At 53.2% G+C, this 22,159-nt stretch overlaps 7 protein-coding genes across 7 annotated transcripts; 2 read left to right on the top strand and 5 right to left on the bottom strand.

Moving 5' to 3' along the window:
• Positions 1–71: 71 nt before the first annotated feature.
• Positions 72–1,461, bottom strand: JCM15063_002092 (ferritin-like domain-containing protein; the record flags this gene model as incomplete). The annotated part of the gene is made up of 7 exons (XM_076679480.1): positions 72–151; positions 227–454; positions 517–638; positions 720–837; positions 916–1,092; positions 1,180–1,221; positions 1,323–1,461. 7 exons carry the CDS (start codon positions 1,459–1,461, stop codon positions 72–74), a joined length of 906 nt encoding a protein of 301 aa, XP_076533388.1.
• Positions 1,462–3,846: 2,385 nt separating this feature from the next.
• JCM15063_002091 (uncharacterized protein) lies at positions 3,847–5,029 on the bottom strand (the record flags this gene model as incomplete). Its single annotated transcript, XM_076679479.1, has 5 exons — positions 3,847–3,876; positions 3,938–4,212; positions 4,283–4,375; positions 4,470–4,592; positions 5,005–5,029. The coding sequence occupies 5 exons, from the start codon at positions 5,027–5,029 to the stop codon at positions 3,847–3,849; spliced, it is 546 nt and encodes a 181-aa protein (XP_076533387.1).
• A 309-nt stretch (positions 5,030–5,338) lies between these two features.
• CFT2 (cleavage polyadenylation factor subunit CFT2) lies at positions 5,339–8,858 on the top strand (the record flags this gene model as incomplete). The annotated part of the gene is made up of 7 exons (XM_076679478.1): positions 5,339–5,996; positions 6,059–6,596; positions 6,689–6,986; positions 7,079–7,660; positions 7,727–7,870; positions 7,949–8,131; positions 8,214–8,858. 7 exons carry the CDS (start codon positions 5,339–5,341, stop codon positions 8,856–8,858), a joined length of 3,048 nt encoding a protein of 1,015 aa, XP_076533386.1.
• A 169-nt stretch (positions 8,859–9,027) lies between these two features.
• On the bottom strand, positions 9,028–12,181 carry JCM15063_002089 (uncharacterized protein; the record flags this gene model as incomplete). The annotated part of the gene is made up of 4 exons (XM_076679477.1): positions 9,028–10,113; positions 10,194–11,357; positions 11,418–12,094; positions 12,160–12,181. 4 exons carry the CDS (start codon positions 12,179–12,181, stop codon positions 9,028–9,030), a joined length of 2,949 nt encoding a protein of 982 aa, XP_076533385.1.
• A 185-nt stretch (positions 12,182–12,366) lies between these two features.
• Positions 12,367–17,852, top strand: SAC3 (Sac3p; the record flags this gene model as incomplete). Its single annotated transcript, XM_076679476.1, has 14 exons — positions 12,367–13,026; positions 13,094–13,273; positions 13,369–13,720; positions 13,803–14,333; positions 14,408–15,819; positions 15,892–16,161; positions 16,224–16,285; positions 16,382–16,523; positions 16,612–16,774; positions 16,844–16,921; positions 16,993–17,113; positions 17,197–17,306; positions 17,375–17,630; positions 17,726–17,852. 14 exons carry the CDS (start codon positions 12,367–12,369, stop codon positions 17,850–17,852), a joined length of 4,464 nt encoding a protein of 1,487 aa, XP_076533384.1.
• Positions 17,853–18,338: 486 nt separating this feature from the next.
• JCM15063_002087 (uncharacterized protein) lies at positions 18,339–19,037 on the bottom strand (the record flags this gene model as incomplete). The annotated part of the gene is made up of 1 exon (XM_076679475.1): positions 18,339–19,037. The coding sequence occupies one exon, from the start codon at positions 19,035–19,037 to the stop codon at positions 18,339–18,341; it is 699 nt and encodes a 232-aa protein (XP_076533383.1).
• Positions 19,038–19,954: 917 nt separating this feature from the next.
• Positions 19,955–22,069, bottom strand: JCM15063_002086 (uncharacterized protein; the record flags this gene model as incomplete). The annotated part of the gene is made up of 5 exons (XM_076679474.1): positions 19,955–19,971; positions 20,027–20,771; positions 20,861–21,248; positions 21,342–21,507; positions 21,577–22,069. The coding sequence occupies 5 exons, from the start codon at positions 22,067–22,069 to the stop codon at positions 19,955–19,957; spliced, it is 1,809 nt and encodes a 602-aa protein (XP_076533382.1).
• Between the last annotated feature and the right edge of the window lie 90 nt (positions 22,070–22,159).

The following is a 22,159-nucleotide window of genomic DNA, read 5'->3' as shown; positions in this document are numbered from 1 at the left end:
AAAATCGAAAGCAACACAAAAGCGACAAGCGTATACTCTAAAGGAGGTTAAAGCCAAGAGAGTTCGCGCGCTTAGGCGAGGTAGAGGACACCGGGACCGGCGACGGTGTCGGCAGAAGCGACCGAAGACGAGGAAGTCGTAACGACGAGGTCTGATCAACCCAGGAAAGCATCGGTCAGTTCAACGGCTCCCGACAACGAGAGAAAAATGGTGGACTGTGACTGACAAGTGAGACCCGAGAGACCCTTGGGAACGTTGACGGTTTGGGAAGCCTTGTTGATCTTGACGTATTGGATCTGGTTGTCGGCAATGAACGCTCCGTAGTAGTCTCCCGAGTAACCCGACTTTTCGGCAAACTTGATCGCCGAAGTGTGACCCGCGCGGGGAACCTTGGTGACGATCTCGAGGGCAGGGAACGCTTGGAGACCGGGAGGAAGCTGTCCAGCGCCGCACGCTGGAGTATGAGAGCGGATTAAGTTGGATCATCTCAGAATGATATAGCGTCACGATGCTTACAGTTGGGAACAAAGATCGGGGCAGCAAGCGAGTAGACTTGGTCGTAGGTGAGAGGCGAATCGTATGCCTCGGGGAAACCAGACGCTCCTTGGGCCTCGTTCAAGAGCGAAGCATGCCTCGCTCTAATGTGACCCAAAGTACACAAGCAAGTCCGTCAGTAAGAGAGCAGACACGGACGAAGAAAGGGAGAGTTTGTAACGAACTCGACGGTGACGATCGAAGCGGCGACGGCGAGGTAGGCCTTGTTCGAGATGTCCGGGGCGGCACCCGAGTAGGCAGCGACACCAACGTTCTCGAGGAGACGGGCAGTGGCGACAACGGCTGTTAGGGAGAAGGAGAAGACCGCCGTAAACATCGAGGCGATTCCCAGTGCAGTGGCAGGTACAGATGTGTGCTTACCCTTGACCGACGAGAGACCGTAGATGTACTTGCACTGCTTGACGGCAGCATCTCCAAGGGCGGTCGAGAGGAGCTTGACATGGTTTGCCTCTTGTTTACCGAGCGTAACGAAACGCTCGTGAACCTTGGCAGGGTATCCAGCCTTCTTGAAGTCTTCGGCAGAGAACTTCTTGAGGGCTAATAGCACGGTGAAGGGAGAGAGAGGGACAAGCGTCAGTTGGCAAGGTTGGGTTGTGACAGGTGCTAAACAAGGCAGGACCTTACCATCGGCGTAGAAGTTGCGCTCGAGGTACTCGAGAGTGAGAGCTGAGCACGGAAGACGACAGAAAGTCGCGTCGGACGTAACGAAAGGTTTGTCAGCGTCGAGTTTAGTTAAACAGTTTGAGCAGCAGAACTATTGAGCGCACCAAAGTTGAGGATCTCGACATCGGTAGGCTTGGCAGTGTCACGCTTGGCGATGACTTTCTCCATGGTGGGCTCGGACGCGGCGAATGCCGAGGTCGCAAGGGCCGCGAGGGCAGAGAGGGCAAAGACGGAGGACTTCATTGCGAGAGAAAACGAGTGTGGTTGTTGTAAAACGAGTGTAAGGTTGCACGAGGCAGAGGACTGTTGTCGAAGGCGAGGGAGAGAGAGAGAATGTATACGGAGAGAGCCGAAGAGAGGTCATTGCTCCGAAGGTCGTGCGGTTACAGTAGTTTCTTGTTGTTTGTTGTTTGTTGACGCGTCCGTTTCATTTTGTGAGTAAATGATGTGCCCTGAAGGCTAAGGCGCCCGAAAGAAGTGATCGTACGAGTTTAATCAAGGTTGAAATAGGTCGAACGAGCGCTCAAGTGGAGGCCTAGTCCCTTTTCGACGCGCTTGTTGGCTCAACTTCTACGAGAGAACCCTCGTTCGTGCTTCCGCCGTTGCGACGACGCGACGTACAGTGCGGCACCAGTGCAGCCGGTATCCGAGGCATGGGGGCCTTGGGGCATGCGCAATCAAACACGAGAGCAAAAAGGGTCCCTGCACATTTACATAGTAGTGTCCGTGCTTCAGCATCTGAGCACACAGCGTCCTCTGGAGTCTGGGAAAGCGCGACAACCGTACAACAAAAGGGTCCTTGCGAGAACGGAGCAGCGAAGTTTCGAACAGCGCTAGAGTCGCGGGGTAAAATGAAGGGAAGCGCTGGTCAGAAGGCTGTCGATCCGTCTTGATATTGCCGATTCTGCCGATCCACAGTAGCGAGCAACCGAGCGAGTGGAATGTGCTGTAAAGCGTGTAGAACCTTTCGCGTGGTTCATGATTTCGGGGCGAGCAGAGAAGGGAATCTACAGAAAGACTCCTTCATCATCTTCCCTCGGAGTCTCTGCTATCCGCCGATTCGATTCGGCGGCGTGATCGCTTGATAGTACTGCCCCACGACTCTGCTCAGAGTCCCTAGTCGAGATCTGACTAGCCCGGATTGCACCGTTAATCCCAGTCACTTCGTTCTCTTCATTCTCGCTTTCGCCTTCGCCCTCGGTCGCGCGGATTCGATCAGGTCTTGTCGTCGTCGTTGTTGATAGATGTGGTTCTGACGTCACAAAGCTGTTTGAGTTCGTGTAGTGAGAGTTGGTAGCTTGGACTCCAATCTGTTCCTGCAACGCGAGTCGAATCATTCGTATCCGTTCTTCCTGTTTCGCACTATATTTCATCCCAGCTTGATCAGCAACTCAAGAGATCTCGATTGACGGGCGTAATAAAGATGAGGGGTAGAGAATCACTGACATGGTTTCATCGTTCTCTTGAATGGTTTCCTCAAATTCTCTTCTCGTCTCTTGATCTTCATCATCAAGTTCGTGTAGGAATTCATCTAGTTCTCGATTGCTTCGGTTCAAGTGCTTGATACTGTTTTCGAGTCTAGAGATTTCTGTTTGAAATGTGTTCGAATGTCGCCAACGTGACCAAACCGAATACAGGTCCCAAGAGGAGAGAGAGGAGAGAGAGAGAGATGTGATAGTGAGCCAATACGCGCGCGTCTCCTCAGGTAGAGGATCTTTTGAAGGGAGTTACTGACCATTGATCAACAGTTCTGGTTCAAGAGTCGAGAGTTCGGCGAGCGTGACGGGTTGGTCGTATCGCGCTTTGAACGTGTTGGCCATGATACTTCGTGCAAGACACAAGGGTCTCTTGCAGACTTTATTGCTGGTCGCGCGCGCGGGTGAGGTTGAGAGGATTGAGTGACGAGCGATTGATCGAGATGTCACACTCTCTTTGTTCTCGCTCTCTCTCTCTGTGTTTCTCGTTGTAAGATGGGGTTCAAAGAGCATGATTGCAAAGGGGAAGAGAGAAAGAAATGTTGGTGCTAAGCGAAGAATGAATGCGCAGAGGTACTCAAGAGGCAAACAAACATTAAAAAGTCCATTCAAGTTTTGATATCGGGAGCTCGCCATGTGCATGTAAAGAGGTGTAGCAGAGAGTCTTAGAAAGGACGTCTCACGAACCTATGCTTTGGTATAGAGCCCCAACCAGTTTCTGAAGAAGAAAGAGAAGTTTCGCGACATTTTTCGTTTTTGTTCCCTTCCGCATACACTCTCTCCAAAAAGTGATCGATAGTGTAAATAGATTGTGGGAGGTTTTGAAATTTTCGAGAAAGCGAGGGCACACAAAAGATAAAAGTCTTGAAACTGTGAGGGAAAGAAATGAGTTTGGAAAAAGAAGAAAAGACAGCCTTAAGGAAGAAAGCTCAAATCAGACAAAGTGGGAGAGTGGGTGGAACTACACAGCTTTTTCTCCTACGAGAGCGAGAGAGTTTGCGGGAGTTGGAGCATAAACCATGTAGACAAGAGACGTGAGGTCGACCGAGTGGAGGAAAGGAGGGGTAACTTGCAACAAGAGAGAGCGCGTGGAGAGGAGGCAGAGAGGGAAAACCAAGAAACGTCATCGAGATCGGCGTCGCAACGGGTCCGTTTATGATCGGCGCTTGAGGTTGGTCGAGAGCTGCAAGAGGAGATGTCAGCAACAGGCATGAGGAAAGAAGAAAAGAAAAGTAAGACTGTACCCATTCCAATCCTTCGTAGAGTCCGTCTCCCGACGTGGCGCAAGTCGACTGGATGTACCAGGTTCGTTGCCTCAACGAGTGCAGGCCGAGCTTGTCAGTGATCTCGGCAGCGTTCATCGCGTTCGGGAGATCCTGCTTGTTGGCAAACACGAGGAGGAGCGCGTCGCGCAGTTCGTCCTCGTTGAGCATGCGTTGAAGTTCCTCACGTGCTTCGGCAACACGGTCGCGATCGTTCGAATCGACGACAAAGATGATACCCTGAGTGTTTTGGAAGTCTGGAAACAAGTCGCGCAAAGTCAGCTCGTGCGGGTCTGGTACAAGTTGATCGCCTAAGGAGGGACTCACAATGCCTCCAGAGGGGACGGATCTTGTCTTGTCCTCCGACATCCCACACCGTAAACGAGATGTTTTTGTACTCTACCGTCTCGACGTTGAAGCCTACAGCGCACGTAACAATCTAGCATGTCAGCTTTGGGATGCTCCGGAGGCTTAAGACATGCGAGCGAGGTAGGAAGAGCGAGAGGGAACGCACCGATGGTGGGGATGGTGGTCACGATCTCACCAAGCTTGAGCTTGTACAGGATGGTGGTCTTTCCGGCGGCATCGAGTCCGACCATCAAGATACGCATCTCCTTCTTTCCGAAGAGACCAGACACTGTCGGCCATGATTGAACACGGTGACGAATCGAGAGCGATGCGAGCGCGCGAGTGCGGGTGAGAGGACGCGACGGGCGCGAAAGTGCGCGAGTACGAGGACGCGAGTTGGAAGAGCAAGACAGTCGGATCGGTCAGATGGGGCGCGCGCGAGACGAGCAGGACCATGATAGACGGGCGAAGGTGGAGTTGGCGCGAGGTCGACAGGTGGCGCGACCAGGACGAGACGGGCGGGGGATACGAGTATAGGGACATCAACAAGAGCACTCGTCAGTAGTCTGGTGCATGCACGCGAGTCGGCAGCGCCTGGCAGCGAGCCGAGATCGCAGGAGAAGGACCCCGTCACCTCGACCACCGGGCCCTCCCCTCGCGCGTGGCCCGGGGGTCTGCGTCGAGCGAGAGCGGGCACTCACGGAGCTTGGAGATGGACAATCCCATTTTGAACCTAACGACACGGACGGGGGGTGGTAGTGAGGGAGGAGCGAGGGCGTGTGGTCGATTCGAACCAGCACTCGTGTCGCCTCGAGTCCGCACCATCTTCTCTCACAAGGACCCCTTCTCGCTCGAGGGGTTCGACACAGTACATTCTCCTGTACGCGATAGCGCGCTTCAATCAGACCACGCGAAATTGTGTGGTAATTCGCGTATCGAACCGCATCGCACGGCAGCCTGCAGCTCACGCGCGCACTGCCACCTGCTGCCCCCCACGAGCGCGCCTGTACCGACTCGCTTTCGCGGCAGCAGGGGATGAGCATCTCTCTCACGCCCTTGTCCGGCCCATTCCCTGCCCCGCCCGCGTACCTGCTCACGGTCGACAATGCCCAGATCCTCCTCGATTGTGGGGTCTACGATCGCTCGCCCGAGTCCTCGCTACCCCGTGCGTCGACCGACATCCCGACCGACGAACAAGTGACGGCGTACCTGTCGCAACTGCGCCAACTCGCACCGCATCTGAGCCTCGTGCTCCTGTCCCACCCCCTCCTGACCTCGCTCGGACTCTTGCCATGGCTCAGAGCACGATGTGGCTTACGCTGTCCCGTGTACGCGACCCTGCCCACTCGAGAGATGGGAAGATATGCCGTCGAGGAGTGGGTCGAAGCGCGCACTGCCGCCGAACGCAACGAGGCTCGACAGACCGAGCGTACGAAGAAGAGTGACGCGAGCAAACACAAGAGCAAGAAGGGCAAGAACGAGCAACCACAAGAACTCGTCGTCCAAGCTGGTCAAGATGTCCTTCGCATGAAGGAGCACGAAGTCGAGCCGCAACCATCTACCGAACCGGTCACTGAAGGTCAACGCGACCGAGATCCATGGGACCAGGTGTGGAAACTGACGAGTCAGGAGATCCGGGAAGCGTTCCTCGCAATCAACGCCGTGCGGTGGACCCAGCCCGTGCATCTGAATGGTACGGCTCAAGCGCCCGCTCGCTTTCGAAAAACCTGAGCTGACCCTCATCCGAACGAACAGGTCCCCTCAAGGGGTACACCTTGGTTGCTCATCGATCGGGGCACACGCTCGGAGGTTCGCTGTACACGCTTCGACCATCGCTCTCGTCTTCCCTGTCTCCCGCCTCGTCCGCCTCGTCTCTGCTCTACGCACCCCTGTTCAATCACATCAAGGAGCATCACCTTGATCCCACCTCGCTCCTGTCAGGCGGCAATGTCGACGACAACATGCGCCGCATGGGAGTCGTGGTCGTTGGTGCCCAGCGCAGCAGGTCGGTCAACATCAAACGTATCGACCGAGAACGCAAGTTGCTCGACTTGATCACAACGACTCTCGATTCGTCCGGATCGATCCTCCTCCCGACCGACCCTTCGGCGCGATTGTTCGAATTGTTGGTCCTGCTCGAATCACACTGGTCGTTCTCGAACCTCGGGAGTCGGTACCCACTGTGTCTGTTGAGTCGCACCGGCAAAGACGCGGTCGGGTTCGTGCGCAGTTTGACCGAATGGATGGGAGGTCAAGTCAGCGGTGAAAAGGGTTCAAGTATTCTCAAGTTCAGGTCAGTCTCAACATTTAAACCTTTTGTGTCTGCCGACAATTTCTGCCCGCCATATTGACAGCTGACAATCTCGTGCCAACTCGATTCTACAGCAATCTCAAAATCTTCACTTCGATCGAAGAGCTCACCGCTGCGATTCCCGCTTCGACCCCGAAACTGGTCCTCACGGTCCCTTCGACTTTGTCGTACGGATACGCACGAACACTATTTGTCGATTACGCTCGACAACCAAACAACTTGATCATCTTGACCGAGAAGTGTCACCGGGGGAGTCTCAGTCGATGGTTGGTCGAGGAAGTGTGGGAACGAGGTCAGGAACAAGAAGGAACTCGATACGGGCAAGGCAAAGTTGGTAAAGAGGTGCAAATGGACAACACGATCGAATTGGATGTAGGTGCCAATCTGTTCCCTCTCCCTGTGTAGCTTGGTACCTAGAGTTCGAGCTGACTGGGCATTTTGTTCCTACTCTTGCCAATTCACAGATGCACAGAAAGGTGTTCCTCGAGGGAGAAGAACTCGAAGCGCATCTCGAAGCCGAACGACAAGCAGCCGATCTCTTGGCGAAACAACAAGCCGCACTCGAACGATCGAGACGCATGATGCACACGGCTGGAGATGGTTCCGATTCAGATTCGGACGCATCTGGACCCGAAGACGAAGAGGAGGAAGAAGCGGGTGTTGCTGCGGAAGAGATGGTAGGGGAACAACCGGTGGTACCGATACGAAGGCGAACTGGAGGGTTCACTGGAGGAGCTGGAGCATGGGACGAATTCCTCGACGAGGATGCCCTCGCAGGTCAAGCGAGAGGACAATCATTCGACATTTACGTCAAGGGAGAATACGGAGTACGCAAACTTCACGAATCGAACAACTTGCCCAGGTTCAGGATGTTCCCGGTCGTCGAAAGGAAACGAAGGGTCGATGCGTATGGTGAAGCGATCGATGTGGAAGGATGGCTTCGTAGGGGAGTCGATGAAGACCCTCTCAGTCAGGGCGCGAGACAGGTACTCGGCAAGCGAACGAGGCAAGAGGAGGAGGAAGCGAAAGCTGCAGCGGCTGAAGAGGTAAGACGTTTTTTTCCCTGGATGGAAACTTTGCCCTGTGACTGACCGACAAACACTTTTTGGTAGGAGAAACCGGAAGCACCGCACAAGTATGTGGTCGACAAGGTCGAACTACACTTGCAATCACTCCTGTTCGTAGTCGACATGGAAGGATTGAGTGATGGTCGAGCTCTCAAGACCATCCTGCCGCAGATCAACCCTCGCAAACTCGTGAGTTCCATCCCTTCGTCAGGAACGTTAACTCTGTCCAGGTACTGACTCTTGAGTGATGTTTCTTTTGTCCGCCAGGTGATTGTTGATGGTTCGCAAGCCGCGATCGAAGATCTTGCGAGCGCATGCAGATCCGTCACCTCGATGACTCAAGACATCTACACTCCTGCATTGGGAGAGAAAGTGACGATTGGGGAAGAGACGAAAAATTTCTCGATTCGATTGGGCGACTCTATCATGGCTTCCCTGCGGTTGTCGAGGGTGAGTACCTTTTTGTATTTCGCCTATGACATTTCATCGTTCTCATACAAGGCTGACTAATTTTTCTTGTGTGTACTTACAGGTCGAAGATTACGATGTCGCGTACGTCTCGGGAGTGGTGCATATCGATCCAGAATCCGATCTTCCAGTGCTCGAACGAGGATCATTCGTCAAGACCCACGACAACTCGTCCACTTCCCAACTCGCTCTCGGAGCACCTGAACCTGAACCTACATCCTCCGAAAACCCTTCGACGACAATAGAAACAGATCCCGTCACTGCTGCCACCGCCGCCAACGAGGATGTGCCTGTACAAGCAACTGAAGAAGAAACGATCAACGGCGAAGATCGTGATGAGCTGCTCCTTCCAGCGCTTCGACCTTCATTGTTCATTGGAGACCTTCGACTCGCGTTACTCAAAGAACGACTCTCGACTCTCCAAGTCCCGACCGAATTCACTGGAGAAGGAGTTTTGGTGTGTGGACCTGCACCTCCAGAATCGTTCGAGTACGATTTCAACACGAAAGCGATCGAAAAGGGGATCGATCTCAAACGAGGTACGAAAGCGATTCGGGAAGAATTGTTTGAGGAAGCGATGCAGGAGAGTGGGGGCAAGGTTGCGGTGAGGAAAGTGGGAAGAGGGAAATTGGTGATTGATGGTCAACCTGGAGAAACTTATTTCGTGGTCAGGAAAGCGATCTACGCTTTGCATGCTCAAGCTGGGTAAAAGAAAGAGGCAAGGGGGAAGCATCTTTTGACCCTGTAACTCTCGATTTGTTGTTCGCTGGAACGATCTTGGGGAAAACAACAAGTTTATTTCATGCAAACCTTTCACTTGATTTCTCGAGAGAGAGAGAAACAAGGTCTCGAGCCTCTTCAGAGGATGAAAAGAGCCCTTAATAGTAAGGTCTCGAAGGAGGTGGAGGAGGTTGTTGGTATCGATAGTTTGAAGCCGGAGGTTGTTGCTGCTGCTGACCATGTTGTGGTTGTTGTCCGTACTGTCCATACAAAGGTTGAGGAGGAGGAGCGTTCGAGTAGTTCCCATAGTTTGACGGTTGCGGGGTAGTCGTCGATTGATACGATTGAGATCCATACGAGATTGAACTCGGTTGGGAAGGTGGAGGAGGAGGAGGGAGTCCGTAACTAGAATTGACCGGTGCTGGAGGAGGAGGGATTGATGAAGGTGAAGGGTGTGGATACGATGAACCGTAGCGCGAAGAAGTACTGTTGTAAGTCGACGATGACGATTGTTGTGAAGAGTACGAAGGTTGGGTAGGAGGGACAGGTGGAGGAGCTGAACAGTATGCTGACGAGTTCCACGTAGTCGGAACCGGAGGAGCGCGTGGAGGCGGCGAAGAGAGCGAGAAGGCGCCCGTGCTCGGCAAGTTGCCATACGGCGTTTGATCGGAACCGAGAGGCGGGGGCGAACGCGAGGTCGACATTGACGAGGGACTGTAGGAAGAAGCAGGAGGAGGAGGTAGTGATGATGTTGCTCCCAAGTTCAAACCATTCATGCCTCGATCAAGCCCATTCCCTCCTCCTTCGAGCCTCTGTTTCAAATCGGCTTCTCCTGCCATTCTCGATCGTTCCGAATTGCGTTGCGAGAGCCAAGTTGAAACGTGCTGTTGCAACCCCGACACCAACTCGTCGAGATCTCCATAGAATCCAAGTCCTTTTCCGAGTGCGACTCGAACATCTCGGTACGTTTGAGCAGCTCTACCGAGCCGGTTGACGAGGTCTTTCTTGTTGCGTTCCGCTGCGGCCCATTTCCCTTGCGCTTCTCGAGCCCTCGGACCTTCTGTCAGGGCTTTGAACCCCGAATTGATTTCGGACAAGACCGATTGTTGAGCTGCGAGTGTTTGGGTGAGTCGTTGTTGGTGAGGTCGGAATTTCTCGAGTTCAGTAGCAAAGAGTGAAGGTTCGAGGGCTGCAGATCCTTTGCGATTCAAGATCAAGATGTGAGAAATATCGTCGCTTTGAACCTGACAGACAGGCAAGCATCAGGAATCCGAGATAGTGGTTAGCAACTTGTCTACAAGATCGAATGCCAAAAAGGGCTCACCTTGTCTTTGAGGTCTTTGAGGTTCTCGGCTCGTTCCTTCTTGATCTTGTTGAGCCGTACGAGCGCTTCACTGACCGCTTCAGCTTGCCGTTTCGTCTCTTGATCTTGTCCTTCCTCTTTTGCGAAATCGGCATCGAGGAGACTGACTTCATGGTTCCCACCTTGTCCCTTTGTAACGGCTTCAAGGAACGTTTGTTCAAGTAGGGTTCCACTCGGTTCAATCATCATGGAAACCTCGTTTCGACATTCGTTCCACAGGTTCTTCGTTTGCAGATCCGATGTGGCAGCTTGTTCGAGACTCTCTCGATGACTCTTGATGTCTTGTCGAAACGATCGAGTCGAAGAACTCGAAGGAGCTTGTTCCCACAAATGTCCATATTTCGACCTCATGTGTTCACATTCTCTCGATTCTTGATCCAAATCGTTCGAGATCCTTTCGATGGTCGTTTTCGCATGTTCTCGTAGAGTCCCAATCTTGCGAAACATGTCTTCAACTCGAAGTTCGATTTCTCCAGTCCGAACTTGATCGACCCACGTCCGAACTTGAGGTCCAGGATCCGACAAGGTCGCAAGCGCATTGTCGTTCGATTTGAACCGAACCAAACTCGCAGGTAATCCCATGTACTCCAACGCACTCGCGAGTTCTTCATCTGCGAGTTCAACTCGTTCACTTTCGTGACGAACGAGTTTCGCTTTCTCTTCAGAGTACATTGATGCCGATTCGTGTACCGACAAGGGGACGAGTTTTTGAAACAAATCGGGTCCGACGATTTTTTGAACTTCGGGGGAAGCGTACACGTCGTGAATCGGGATCGGGTCGGCCACGGGTTTGCCCTTGTCGATCGCAGTAAGAGATGCTTCAGTCGGTACGACTTCGTTGTACACAATGTCGTTGTCTTTTTGAGCTTTTGTACGCGCATCCGAAACGAGTGCTTGATGAGTTTTGACCAATTCGAGAAGAGAGGTAGGACTGTCAGTCGAGAGTGAAGTCGATGTTGAAGTGGTCGAGAAGGTCGAGGAGAATTGTTGTCCCAGTCGAAGTGCTTCTTTCGCTGAACTTTCACAGAGTTGTAACCGGGCGAGCGCTTCTCCATACTTGCCTGCAGTCGTATCGGCGATCGATCGATTGTACTGAGACAAGGACGCAAAGTATTTCGCTTTCGTCTGTAAAACTGAAAGAATCAGTTTGGCAACCCTTCGGGTCAAAGTTTAGATTTCTCTGACCTGGATGAGCAGACTCCATTCTTTGAGGAATACGCCTTTCGTGACCCACTCTTTCGATTCCTCGACAATCGCAGCGTACGCCGCTGAAGCCTGCATCGACATCTTGCTCCTCAACCCAGCCCCTTTTGCAGTTGCAGGACCCATCGTTTCGATAAACACTTCGATGGCTTGAGCGGTCATGAGTCCGACGAGGATCTTGACTACCTCTTTCGACAAGTCGGTTGAAGGGGCGTGAAGAAAGTTGTCGTTGATGTAGACAAACATGCCCGCGGCGGCCCTTAACGCATGAAACGCACGTTTGAGTCCTTCTGGAGAAGTCCGGGGAGACGATGCGGCGAGGGAAGACAAGGTTGCACCAATGTTGAAAATGACGGAAGCCTTCTCGTACGCGAGGGACTGTTGCGAGATCTTGACGTGGGTGAACGCATCGGACCATGGGAACGGGACTCGGAGATCGGGGAACCTCAACTCGAGGAGTTCGAGTTGACCAAAGTACTTGTACAACAGGTCGCGCGCGGTGGCATCGGATCCTGCCGAGCCTCGTAGGGCGTCTTGACGGACGCGGTTCAGTTGGGCGAGCTCTTCGGCGTACGTGTCGGGACTCTCGCCGTACGTCTTGGCGATCACGGATCGAAGGGACGGAGCAAAGTCGACATCTTGAGTCACCTTCTTGGGGACTGTTACGAGTACGGTCAGTTGCGAGTCTGTACCGGAGAGCGAGAAGGCGAGACGGAGAGCGGACCGAACAGAAGTGGGGACGTCATTCTCGCCGAAGCTCCAGGATGCAGGTGGTGCGAGGTACGCTCAGCTACAATGGGGCGAGCTTGCTGATGACGCTGATTCCGAGACAGACTCGACGGCAGCAGGGTGGGTTGAAGCAGTGAGAGTCGAGTCGCTTGAATCGATCGACTCTCTCTCTTCCCCCGCAGGTCGACGCCTCGTTCGCTCCATGTCGACCTGGAGAGGAGGCTTCAAGCCTGCATTCCCATCTCAGTCGAACCACCCAACCGCGTCGTCCACCCTCGGATCATCAGCCTCGACTCCAACCTCAGCGTTCGCAGGCTTCAACTCGGCAGGTCCTTCAACATTCCCACGAGGTCGAGGCAGGGGAAGAGGTGCAGCTCGAGGACTGCTAAGCAAGCGAGGAGGCTCGAACCTGAGTTGGAAGCGGTCCGATACGACTCCGACCACCGAACTGCTAGACGCACAAGAACCTGAAACACAAGACACCGATGCATCTGAACCGAGTGCGTTCGAAGCGTTTGGTGCCGTCGCAAACCCGACCATTCCGTCTGCATTCGGTGCCGAGGGTAGCGCATTCGGAACCGCTTCAACCATGTTTGGATCGTCGAGCACCACCCCATTCCCCTCCTCGACGACGCAACGTTCAACCTTTGCTCCCGCATCCACCTCGGAATTCGCAACCACATCCAAGCCGACTTCATTCTCGGCTCCTCTCGCAGAGAGGAATGACCCAGAGCCAGTCGTCGTCGTCGCGAGCGCGAAACGGAACCCCGCGCAGATCTCGACTCTCGAAGTCCTAGGCGAAGACTCGGACGCGAGGAGGAAACGCTTCGAATCGACCCTGCCCAACAATCGTTACCTTGAAGTACGTATCCCATTCAACAATGGAGAGACAAACATTTTGACTGACTCCCATTCCCTCCTTACTCTAGCTGAAACCACTACGAGAGGAACAGCGACTTGAAGCGATCGAGCAGGGTTTGATCCCAGACCCATCCAAGCCGATGCGTCTAGATCAGGCGACCGATTTTGAAGGAACGTGTGACGAAATGTGTCCAGAATGGGAACGCGAGGAACGCGAGTATCAGAACAACGTCGATCCACTCGAACGCGTGAGGAAAAATCCATCTCTACCGAAACTTTCATCGCTCGCTCCGCTCACACGAAACAAGCATCCTCCTTTGTCTTGTATTTTTGTTTTGCGCAGTATCCTGGAACCACTCGAATCGATCCCGCTCGAGCAGTGAAAGCGTTTCATCGACCTGCGGCAGGAAACGATCAACCTCTACCTTCCGATGTCCGACCCCCGGCGATCCTGTACCAAACTCTCGATTACCTGTTCCACACGCTCCTGCCTCAACATCCTCTCGCCGTCACTCACCCGTTCGTACGTGACCGTACTCGGTCCGTGCGTCAAGACTTTACGGTACAGAACGTGAGGGGATACAGCGCGATCGAGTGCAACGAGAGGATCGCTAGGTATCACATCCTCGCACTCGGTACATTGCGAGAACAAACTGGGTTCAGTGAAAGTCAAGAATTGGAACAGCTGAGAAAAGGTGAAACCATCCTTCCTCCTCACATCGCTCAAAAAGGGGATCGTCACTCAGAGACTGATCCCGTGGGAATGACGGGCGACAGTTCTCAAGTCACTGAACGAGTTTTACGACGATCTGAGAATCTCGAACCCAAATGTCTCACTCCCGAACGAAGCCGAATTCCGATCTTACCATCTCCTCACCCACTTGCGAGATCCCGACATCATCTGGTCAACCGAACTCTTGCCTGCTCACGTGTTCAGTCATCCATCACTTCAAACCGCACTCGAGTTGCACCGACTCGCACAAAGATCAAAACTGACTCGAGGGGAACGAGCGAGTCCAAACATGTTTTCTCGATTCTTCAAACTCGTCGAATCTCGTCGAGTGTCGTACTTGTTTGGATGTATCCTCTCGACCCATTTCAACGAGATTCGCAAACACGCGATCGAAACGTTGAAAGGGGCCTACTTGAAACAACACAGCGCGTTCCCGTTGAGAACTCTGACCAAACTTCTCGGATGTGATGACGAATCGGATACGAGGAATGTCTGTGAACAACTCGGAGTCGTGGTCAGGCAGGACGAAAGGGGAAAACTCGTCGCTGAACTGCACAAGGGCACAGTCCTCAAAGGTGTGTTGACTCTCTTTCGAATGTTGCGCTGATTCACAAACTGATGTTTTTCCCTTCTGTCCGACTACAATTAGCCGCGACATTGAAGCTCACGGTATCTCAAAGACTCGTCGAGGCGAAACGAGGCGAAACGTCGTACCAATCGGTGATTGATGGTACCGCTTACTCTACCAACACCGTCGAGACCTATCCAACTACACCTTGGCTTGCTTCACCTTCGACATTTGCGCCCCCTGTTTCGCAACCGCGTCCACCTACGACATCTTCAGCTCTTTCGACCGCATTGCCGAACCGGGATGGCTCAGCATTCGGATCTTCCTCGGCGTTCCCAAACGCAAGTCAGACTGAACCACCTTTGCAGCCTGCCCCCTCTACTCGACCTCCACTAGCACCGGTCAAACCTGCACCCCTCGATGCGGCAGCGTCACCCTTTGTCCCTTCCTTTGGAACAAATCCCTCGACTGCGTCTACTGGTTTCTCCTTTGCTGCTTCGGCACCTACACCTTCGATCACTCCAGTTCCTCCTCCACAATCCTCCTCGACAACGTTCTCTTTCGCTCCAACTGCGACCCCCTTCGTTCCAGCAGCAGCACCAATTACGAACGCCTCTCTACCTGTACCCAACTTTTTCAGCAACAACCTTTCGACTCCCGTCACGATCTCTGCTGCTGTTGAAGAGAAACCTTTGTCCTCTACCGCACCCGCCTTTGTTCCCCAACAACAACAACAACAACCCCATGCTCAGGTTCACAATCGAACTCCACTGCCAACGGTTTCTACTGGACATCGTAGAACTTCATCTTCCCTACGCTTGTCCCCACAACTCGTCAAATCTGGTGCTTCACCGAAACCACCACCACCTCCTCCAAGTCCCGCAGTTCGACCGAAACCGAAAATCGATCACACGGCTTTGATCGATCGATTGGTGACTTTGTTGACTCGAGAAATCTTGCAAGAGTTCACAATTGGACCAGTTCGAAAAGCCAGTCAACAAGCTTTGAAACTACGTTGGAACCAACTCGAACAAGCTGAACAATTCAAGAAACGAAAGATTGCGGATGAAATGTCGAATCAACTCGTCGATGAGATTGGTAGAATGTTGATCAAGGAACAAATCGTTCGATTCAAGAGGGAACGTGGGATTAGGAGCCAAGTGTTGCGAGTTTGGAACGACAAGACTGTGGAACTTGAGGAGAGGAGGAAAGAAGGAGAATTGAGGAAGAAGGAATGGGAACGAGTGGTCGAAAGTTTGGGACAACATGGCAGAAGAACTATGACAGTTGACGAGGACGAGACCAGGAGTGTTGATGACGATTATGAGAATGTCGAGGACGAGGATGACCAAGGAGATCTAGGATTAGCAGGGGATGGAACCGTTGATTTCGAATTATGTGGACTGAATCTTGGAGTCGACCACCACAAGCTCAATCAAAGGGTTCTCGGCAAAGAGGAGAATGTGATCGACATGGCAGAACAACTACGACTCGTAAGTTTCGTTCCGTAACCCAATTATTGCGAACAACCGGATTGACTATATCGAGGTTTTCTTTCTTCCTAGGCTGCCGAAACGCGAGATCGAATTTGGGCTCACTCGACCTTTTTCAACATCCTCTCGTCACATCTCTCGATCGTGGCAGGACGTCAAAGATTGCCGACCCCTGCGACGTGGACAACTCTTGTCTCGACAGACTCGTCACATTCATCTTTCGCGACTTGGTTGTCGTGCAAATTTGATCTCGACGAGGACGACAAGAGGAAAAGGCGCAGTACGGCAGAGGCAAACTTGGTGGTACAGATGCTCTCAACCGAAGAAGAACCTGATCAAGAAGTGAGTTCTCTTGTATTTCTTGATTACCCTCTTTTGAGCTTGACATTTTTCGGTTTGTTCAGGATCTTGATTCGACCGGTTTGATCATTCTCGATTGCTCGTCTTCGAATCTTGCCGATAGCGAGTGAGCAGAATTCCTGCAATCTCGGACCGCGCCTTGGATCCGTGTCCCCAGAACTAACTTTTTCGATTTGCTAATCGTTTTGCGTTACTCTTGCAGCACTTGGGACGAGCCGCGAGCTCGGCTTCAATCACTGGTCGATGAAGTCGACAGGAATTCGCTTTACAAGCCGGCACTTCTCGTACTCGTATGCGCCAGACAGGACCTTGACGAAAACGATACCAAGGGCATGCAGGATCAGGTGGGTCATCTGCACACACGACATCAAGACGGGACGTGCTAGTTCGGAACAGCTAACGTTTTTCTTTGTTTACTTTGAGAAATTACAGGTGCAAAAGAACCTCGACCTCGATTCCTATTCGGACAAGGCGCACGGATTTTCAATCTTGAATGTCAAACTCGATTCTGCCGAGGTCGCATTCAAAAGGGAAACACAGAACCTGCTCAGCTCGATCAAAGTTCACGACCAAAGAATCCGAAGACCCTTGACGGGTGAGTCGGAACTTGCAGCATCATTCGATATTCAGAAAGAGTCTTTACTGATCTTCCAATGCCAACTAGCGTATTCGACTACATTGCTACGCGCTTGGCGAACGAGCGTCCACGAAGTTCTCAATCGTTGCAAGCAAGAGGCCACAGGTACACTTGCTCATCTCCTCCGCTTCTTCCCAGATGTCTTGTATTCATTGACGGAGCTCTTCTTCTTATAGCTCCCATGATCGTCTCGACTTATGTTGCAGAGTTGCAAGAGATCGTCAACGATATCGATTCGGTGGTACATCCTCCTGTATCGTTCCCTGCTTCAATCCCATCCTTCCCAGACGTCAAAAAGTTCGTATACAAACTATCTTTCTCTATCGCTTGTCAAGAGTCTGTTGAAGATCGAGTCTCTAACTTGTTTCAATCGTACGCAGCTCCTTCCGGCAAGCTGTCGGTCTCTTTGTTTCGAACGATTCTTTTGCGGCGTTTGGCAAGTTTCCCGAGATTTCTACCGCATTTGCTCAACGTCCACCTGTTTCAGACTGTGAGTCTTTTGCAAATTTGGATCGATGGTGTCACTGCTTACCCTGTTTGAAAACGCCGTATTAACAGATGATCTAGCTCGACTTCTCCTCGAACTTCTCGATCATTGCGTTGCCGAGCGATATCCGGCAACCGCGACGACCCTGCAGTATTCACTCGATGAGAACCTTCGTTCAACCTTGCAAAAACTTGAAGACTCGCTCGGGGACATTGCGATCACGATCCGGGAGGTCGATCATCAAGACGCTCTACGGAGATTGCAAGAGCAAGAACCTTTCAAGGAGAACAAGAAACGCAAAGCGAGTCCACCTTGCGATGTGTCTCCGTGAGTTATCTCTTCATCATTCCAAACCCAGATCAATCGTTGGGATTTTCCTTTGTTGGAACTGACATTCTTCTCCTTTATTTTTGCGTTATCAGAAATCGGAGTCCAAAGAAGGCAAGCAATGTCAAATCGAACAGCAAAACTTCAAACGAAGCGATCCCAGATCGTCTCAGCGCGCTAGAGAGACTCATGCAAGAAACTCGAGCATTGTTGACCACCTGATACACAGACAGTGCAATCCGATTCTCCTGGATTCTTGGCAATATCTCGCTCTCTTCGAATAGGAGGACAAAGTCTGTGCTCAGCGCGCGGTCCTCTCTAGATACCTCATCATAACGGCCTTGGGAGCGAAAGATCCAAAGAAGATCGTACTGAGTTGAGCGAGATCCTCTGTGTCAGGTTGAGCATATTACAGGCAGAATCAGACATGACGGATGCGTGCTTGCAGTATAGGGTATTATGAGGGATGTTGAACAAAGGGGTATTGACTAGATATGCAGATACATGAGGGGAGAAGCAGTGGAATGCGATGCGGTGCGATAAATAATGCGATAGAGGATTTGCTTTGTCTGTGACAGACGTAGGAACAACAAGAGGCTGTTGAAAGCGTGCCTTCAGCGTCAGAGCGAGTTTTTGTCTTTTTTTATGCGATGCCCAGATGTGGAACGAGAAAACAGTTCGACTTACGGAAGGAAGATTCGACCAGTCTCAGCTTGACGGCGTTTCACCGATGCTGCCGGATTGCGACGACCCTTCTCCCGTCGTCTCGGGCGGAGTTTCCGCCTCTTCGTTGTCCCCATCGAAGTAACCTCTTGGCGGCGAAATGCGAGGAAAGCCAAACTCGTCCACGTCTCTTGCACGATCTCCTGCGCTGCTGACGCTCTTTGGGGTCGGAGGGGTCGTCGTAGCGGTCGTCTTCAGCTCGTGCGGCGAGTTTGCCTCGAAGGCTAGTGAAGCGAGATCTGGGTCGACCGGGCTAGCGCCATTCAACGGCTCTTCCGGCGAGGATCCGCCGAGCGAGGCAGACGCTCGCCGTGTGAGGCTTTCGAGTGCAGACAGTTTTAAATCGGCTCGTCGTATGTTCGACGGTATAGGCTTGGAATATGAGGTAGGATCGTGCGAAGAAGGCGAGAAGCGAGTTGGCGGCGTATCCGATGAATGGTCAGGTCCAAAGTCTCGCTCGACTATAGATTCTGCAACGTTGGCGTTGTTTGAAGGTGTGTGTCCATTGTTCGTCGACGTGTGTCCGGTTTGCTCGAGATCTGCGAGATCCCCGGATCGCTGAAATTCTGACGCTGAGACCGGGACCTGGGTTCCTCGGGGACTTTGCCCGGCGCTCGGTCTCCGAGCGCCTCCATCCTTCCCCTGAGCCTGAGGTGGTTCCGTCGCATTCGTCTTTCTCGACATGGGAGGAGCAGGTCGCTACGTGTTACGCAGGAAACAGGTTGAAGCCGGATCGTCGAGTTGTGAATGCTTGCTCCTTTTTTTTTCTTCCTCCGCGACACTGACGATCGTCGGAACGCATTCCGCAGAAAGGTTTCGCAACATGGCAATTCCCGTCGATCCATTTCCCCGGTTTCTGGCTCGAATGTCGCACGCGCGCGTGCTGCGACTCATCTCAAGATCCTCGTGCTCGTGTGCCTGCCTGTGTTCTGTCCGAATTGAGCCCTTGTCGGAACGATCGCACGTGCCCTCGCGCAGTCACCGACTCTTCTCGTCAGAACTGTATGCTCAAGCTCAACGCCTTCTCACTACGCTTCGGGCGCAGAAGCTGCACTGACGGTCAAGAGATGACGAGCATGCAGTGGCTGAAAGGTTCAATCGTTCGGTCCACCCGAGGGGAGGCGTCATTCACCCGCACGCGGTGAGCGACGGTACCGGTGTGTCGGGCACCATCTTTCGAAGGCTCCAACCTTCTCGAAACACGACTTTGGCGCAACGCGCTATGTCATCATTGCGCCTCGATACCCAGATCAACAAAAGCGAAACCATGCTCGCCTTTGCGAGTCTCGGAGTCTGAAGTACTTCCAAACTCCGAGTCGGCAAGTTCGGTCGCTCCTTTATCCGCCTGGACCGCGTTGCGAGCTTCCAGGAGGCCCGGCTACGTTGGCGACTCTTGCCCAGAACTCGCTCGTACGCGCACGCACTGTGCTCTGATCGTCATCCGAGCCTCGAGAGGTGCTGAAATATTCGACAGCTTCTTGTCGTGCTAAATTGTTGTGTTCGATCGCTCTGGCCGGTGAAGGCGTTGCTGGCACCACCGAATGTCGAGGTTGCGCGGAACCTGTGATCGGTGCATGCGAGGTTGGCAAGATGTTCGGTAATCAGTGATCGAACGCAGCTGGTGTGCCCAAATACGAGACAGTTCCGGACTGTTCGAGATTCAGAAGACCCACCAAAGCTCGTCGAGGCGCGACTGAAAGGATTAGTAATTCTCCAGCCGCGCTTCGTCTTGGTGTCGTTCGTTGCCGTCCCGTCGGCAAAGTCCGTCTCGATTGCAGTTCGAGTGGGGGAGGATGGCATTTGCGAGTCGCTGTCTCTGTGCGCGAGGCGGTTCAATCTCCCCGGTCGAGGAACGTCGTCGCCTTGTTCCTTCGCGATCCTTCTCTCGGTGCGCGCCTTCTCAATTTCGAGTCTATTCCGATCGGACACGAAGGTCGAACCGCTCAAAGCTCCAAAGCTCCTGGTGCTGTCAGCGTCGGCTCGCACGTCGTAAGGATCGTGTACGCCAAGATCGCCCTTCAGGTCGTATTCGTCTTCTTCGTCGTCGCTCGAGTCGGCCTCTCCCACGACACCGTAGCGAGCTGGTCTCGAGCTCGTCTTGCGGCAAGCCAGACGCGGTCTGCTTTTCGCTTTTGGAAGCACCGTGAGGGTATCGTCAACATTAGGGTCCCACGGGTCCGCAAAGACGCTGTCGTGCTTGATCTTGTCCAGGTCGAACTCGTCTCTTGTCTCCTCTTCGTGATCGTCGTCGTCCCAGGGAGTGCGTTGCCGCTGAATGAACTCGTTGCGATCGCAATCCTGACGCTTGCCCCTGATGGGAACGAGCGAGCGGATCTTGTCGATGACCGTGAGGGGTGGAAGGTGACGACCTAGACCGCTTCCAATGGGTAGATGGTGATCTAAATAGTTGTCCCAGGTCTGTAGGGCAGTGACAAGAAACCGTCAGAGCTCGACGTGCCGTCTTTCGCTCCAACCAAAAAGACCATATGAGAAGGAAGGAAGCTCACCTCCTGACCTTCGATTCCGAGGCCCCACCAGCCTTGCCACACACCGCTAGCGATGGACAAGATCCACCACGCCGCGATCAAACCCTTCCCTCTCCGCCCTGACCAATCGACAACAAATTCCTGAGCTTCTCCACCTCGCGCACCGACTCCGAGGGGTTTCATTAACAGGCCCAAAACGTCGTGAAACCCGACACGCGAGAACACGTCAATTCCGAGCACGAGGACGAACGAACCCGACATTGCGACGAACGCCGGCAAAGCGAACTTTTGACACAGGTATACGTTGGCGGCGATCTCGGACAGGGTGACGAATACCGCCGTCAGGATAAGGCGGGTCAGAACTCGTTTGATGTGAGCGGACACAATCACGAGTAGGGCGATCCCGATACTGTTTCAGCAAGCGCGAGGCAGCAACAATTCAGGATTTCAAGGCGCCGGCGTGGATAAAGTTAGTGGGATCATCCGTAGTGTTCAAGCTTACCCAGAGACCAGAGCGAGGCTTGACCGAGAGCACCAACTCCATCTACCTCCTGCTACCGCTCCTAGCAGGGCTGCCAGAACAATGATGACCAGAACCGACCACGAACCCAGCGAACTGCTTCGCTGCTTTGACACAACCAGCAGTATCAACGTACTGGCAACCATCCCTGTACATCCTCGTAGCAGCTTCAGCTATGACGACATGTTGGACTTGGAAATCAGGTCAGTGGGCTCACCGAGTGCCACTGATCCAAAGAAGATACCTCCAACTCCACCGCGCAACCACCCTTTCCTCTCATCTGTGCCGTAAGTGCGACCGAGGTCTCTCCCGACGTAGAGAGACCTCGCTCCAAAGACAAGACAGGCAAGGCCTAGTAGGATGAGCAAGACTCCCAAGACGATCGAAGCTGCTGATGGAAGTCCCGCAAGTCGGGCCGTCAAGAATCCAGGGTAACTTTGATTTTCAGCTGTGGCGAGGACGATGACTTTGTCGGGTAGGAGCGGCGAGTGTGCGTGGGATGCTTCGAGTTCACTTGTGGTCGCTGCTGATCGAGCGACGGCTGTCGCTGCTGTAACCAAGGCTCGGTAGATGTGCTCTCCCTTACCATCTGCAAGTGAGCTGCCTACATCGGGCGCAGCTTGGTACAGGTGGGTTGAGATCGGTATCGGGACAAGCGGTGCGGTGATGGCATGTTGAACGATTGCATCGTAGATCGCAGCCCCGTCCATCTCGGGGCGCTCTGCCAGTCTGACACGCTGCAGCTCAGGGAATCGCACGGGGATGTCGCGTATTGTGGATCGCCGAGGGAGTCGGTGCGA

This window comes from Sporobolomyces koalae (genome assembly GCF_050403365.1).
Source record: "Sporobolomyces koalae JCM15063 DNA, S_koalae_JCM15063T_v1_ctg23, whole genome shotgun sequence".
NCBI classification, from domain to species: Eukaryota; Fungi; Basidiomycota; class Microbotryomycetes; order Sporidiobolales; family Sporidiobolaceae; genus Sporobolomyces; species Sporobolomyces koalae.
This window is presented reverse-complemented; position numbering and strand designations above follow the sequence as displayed.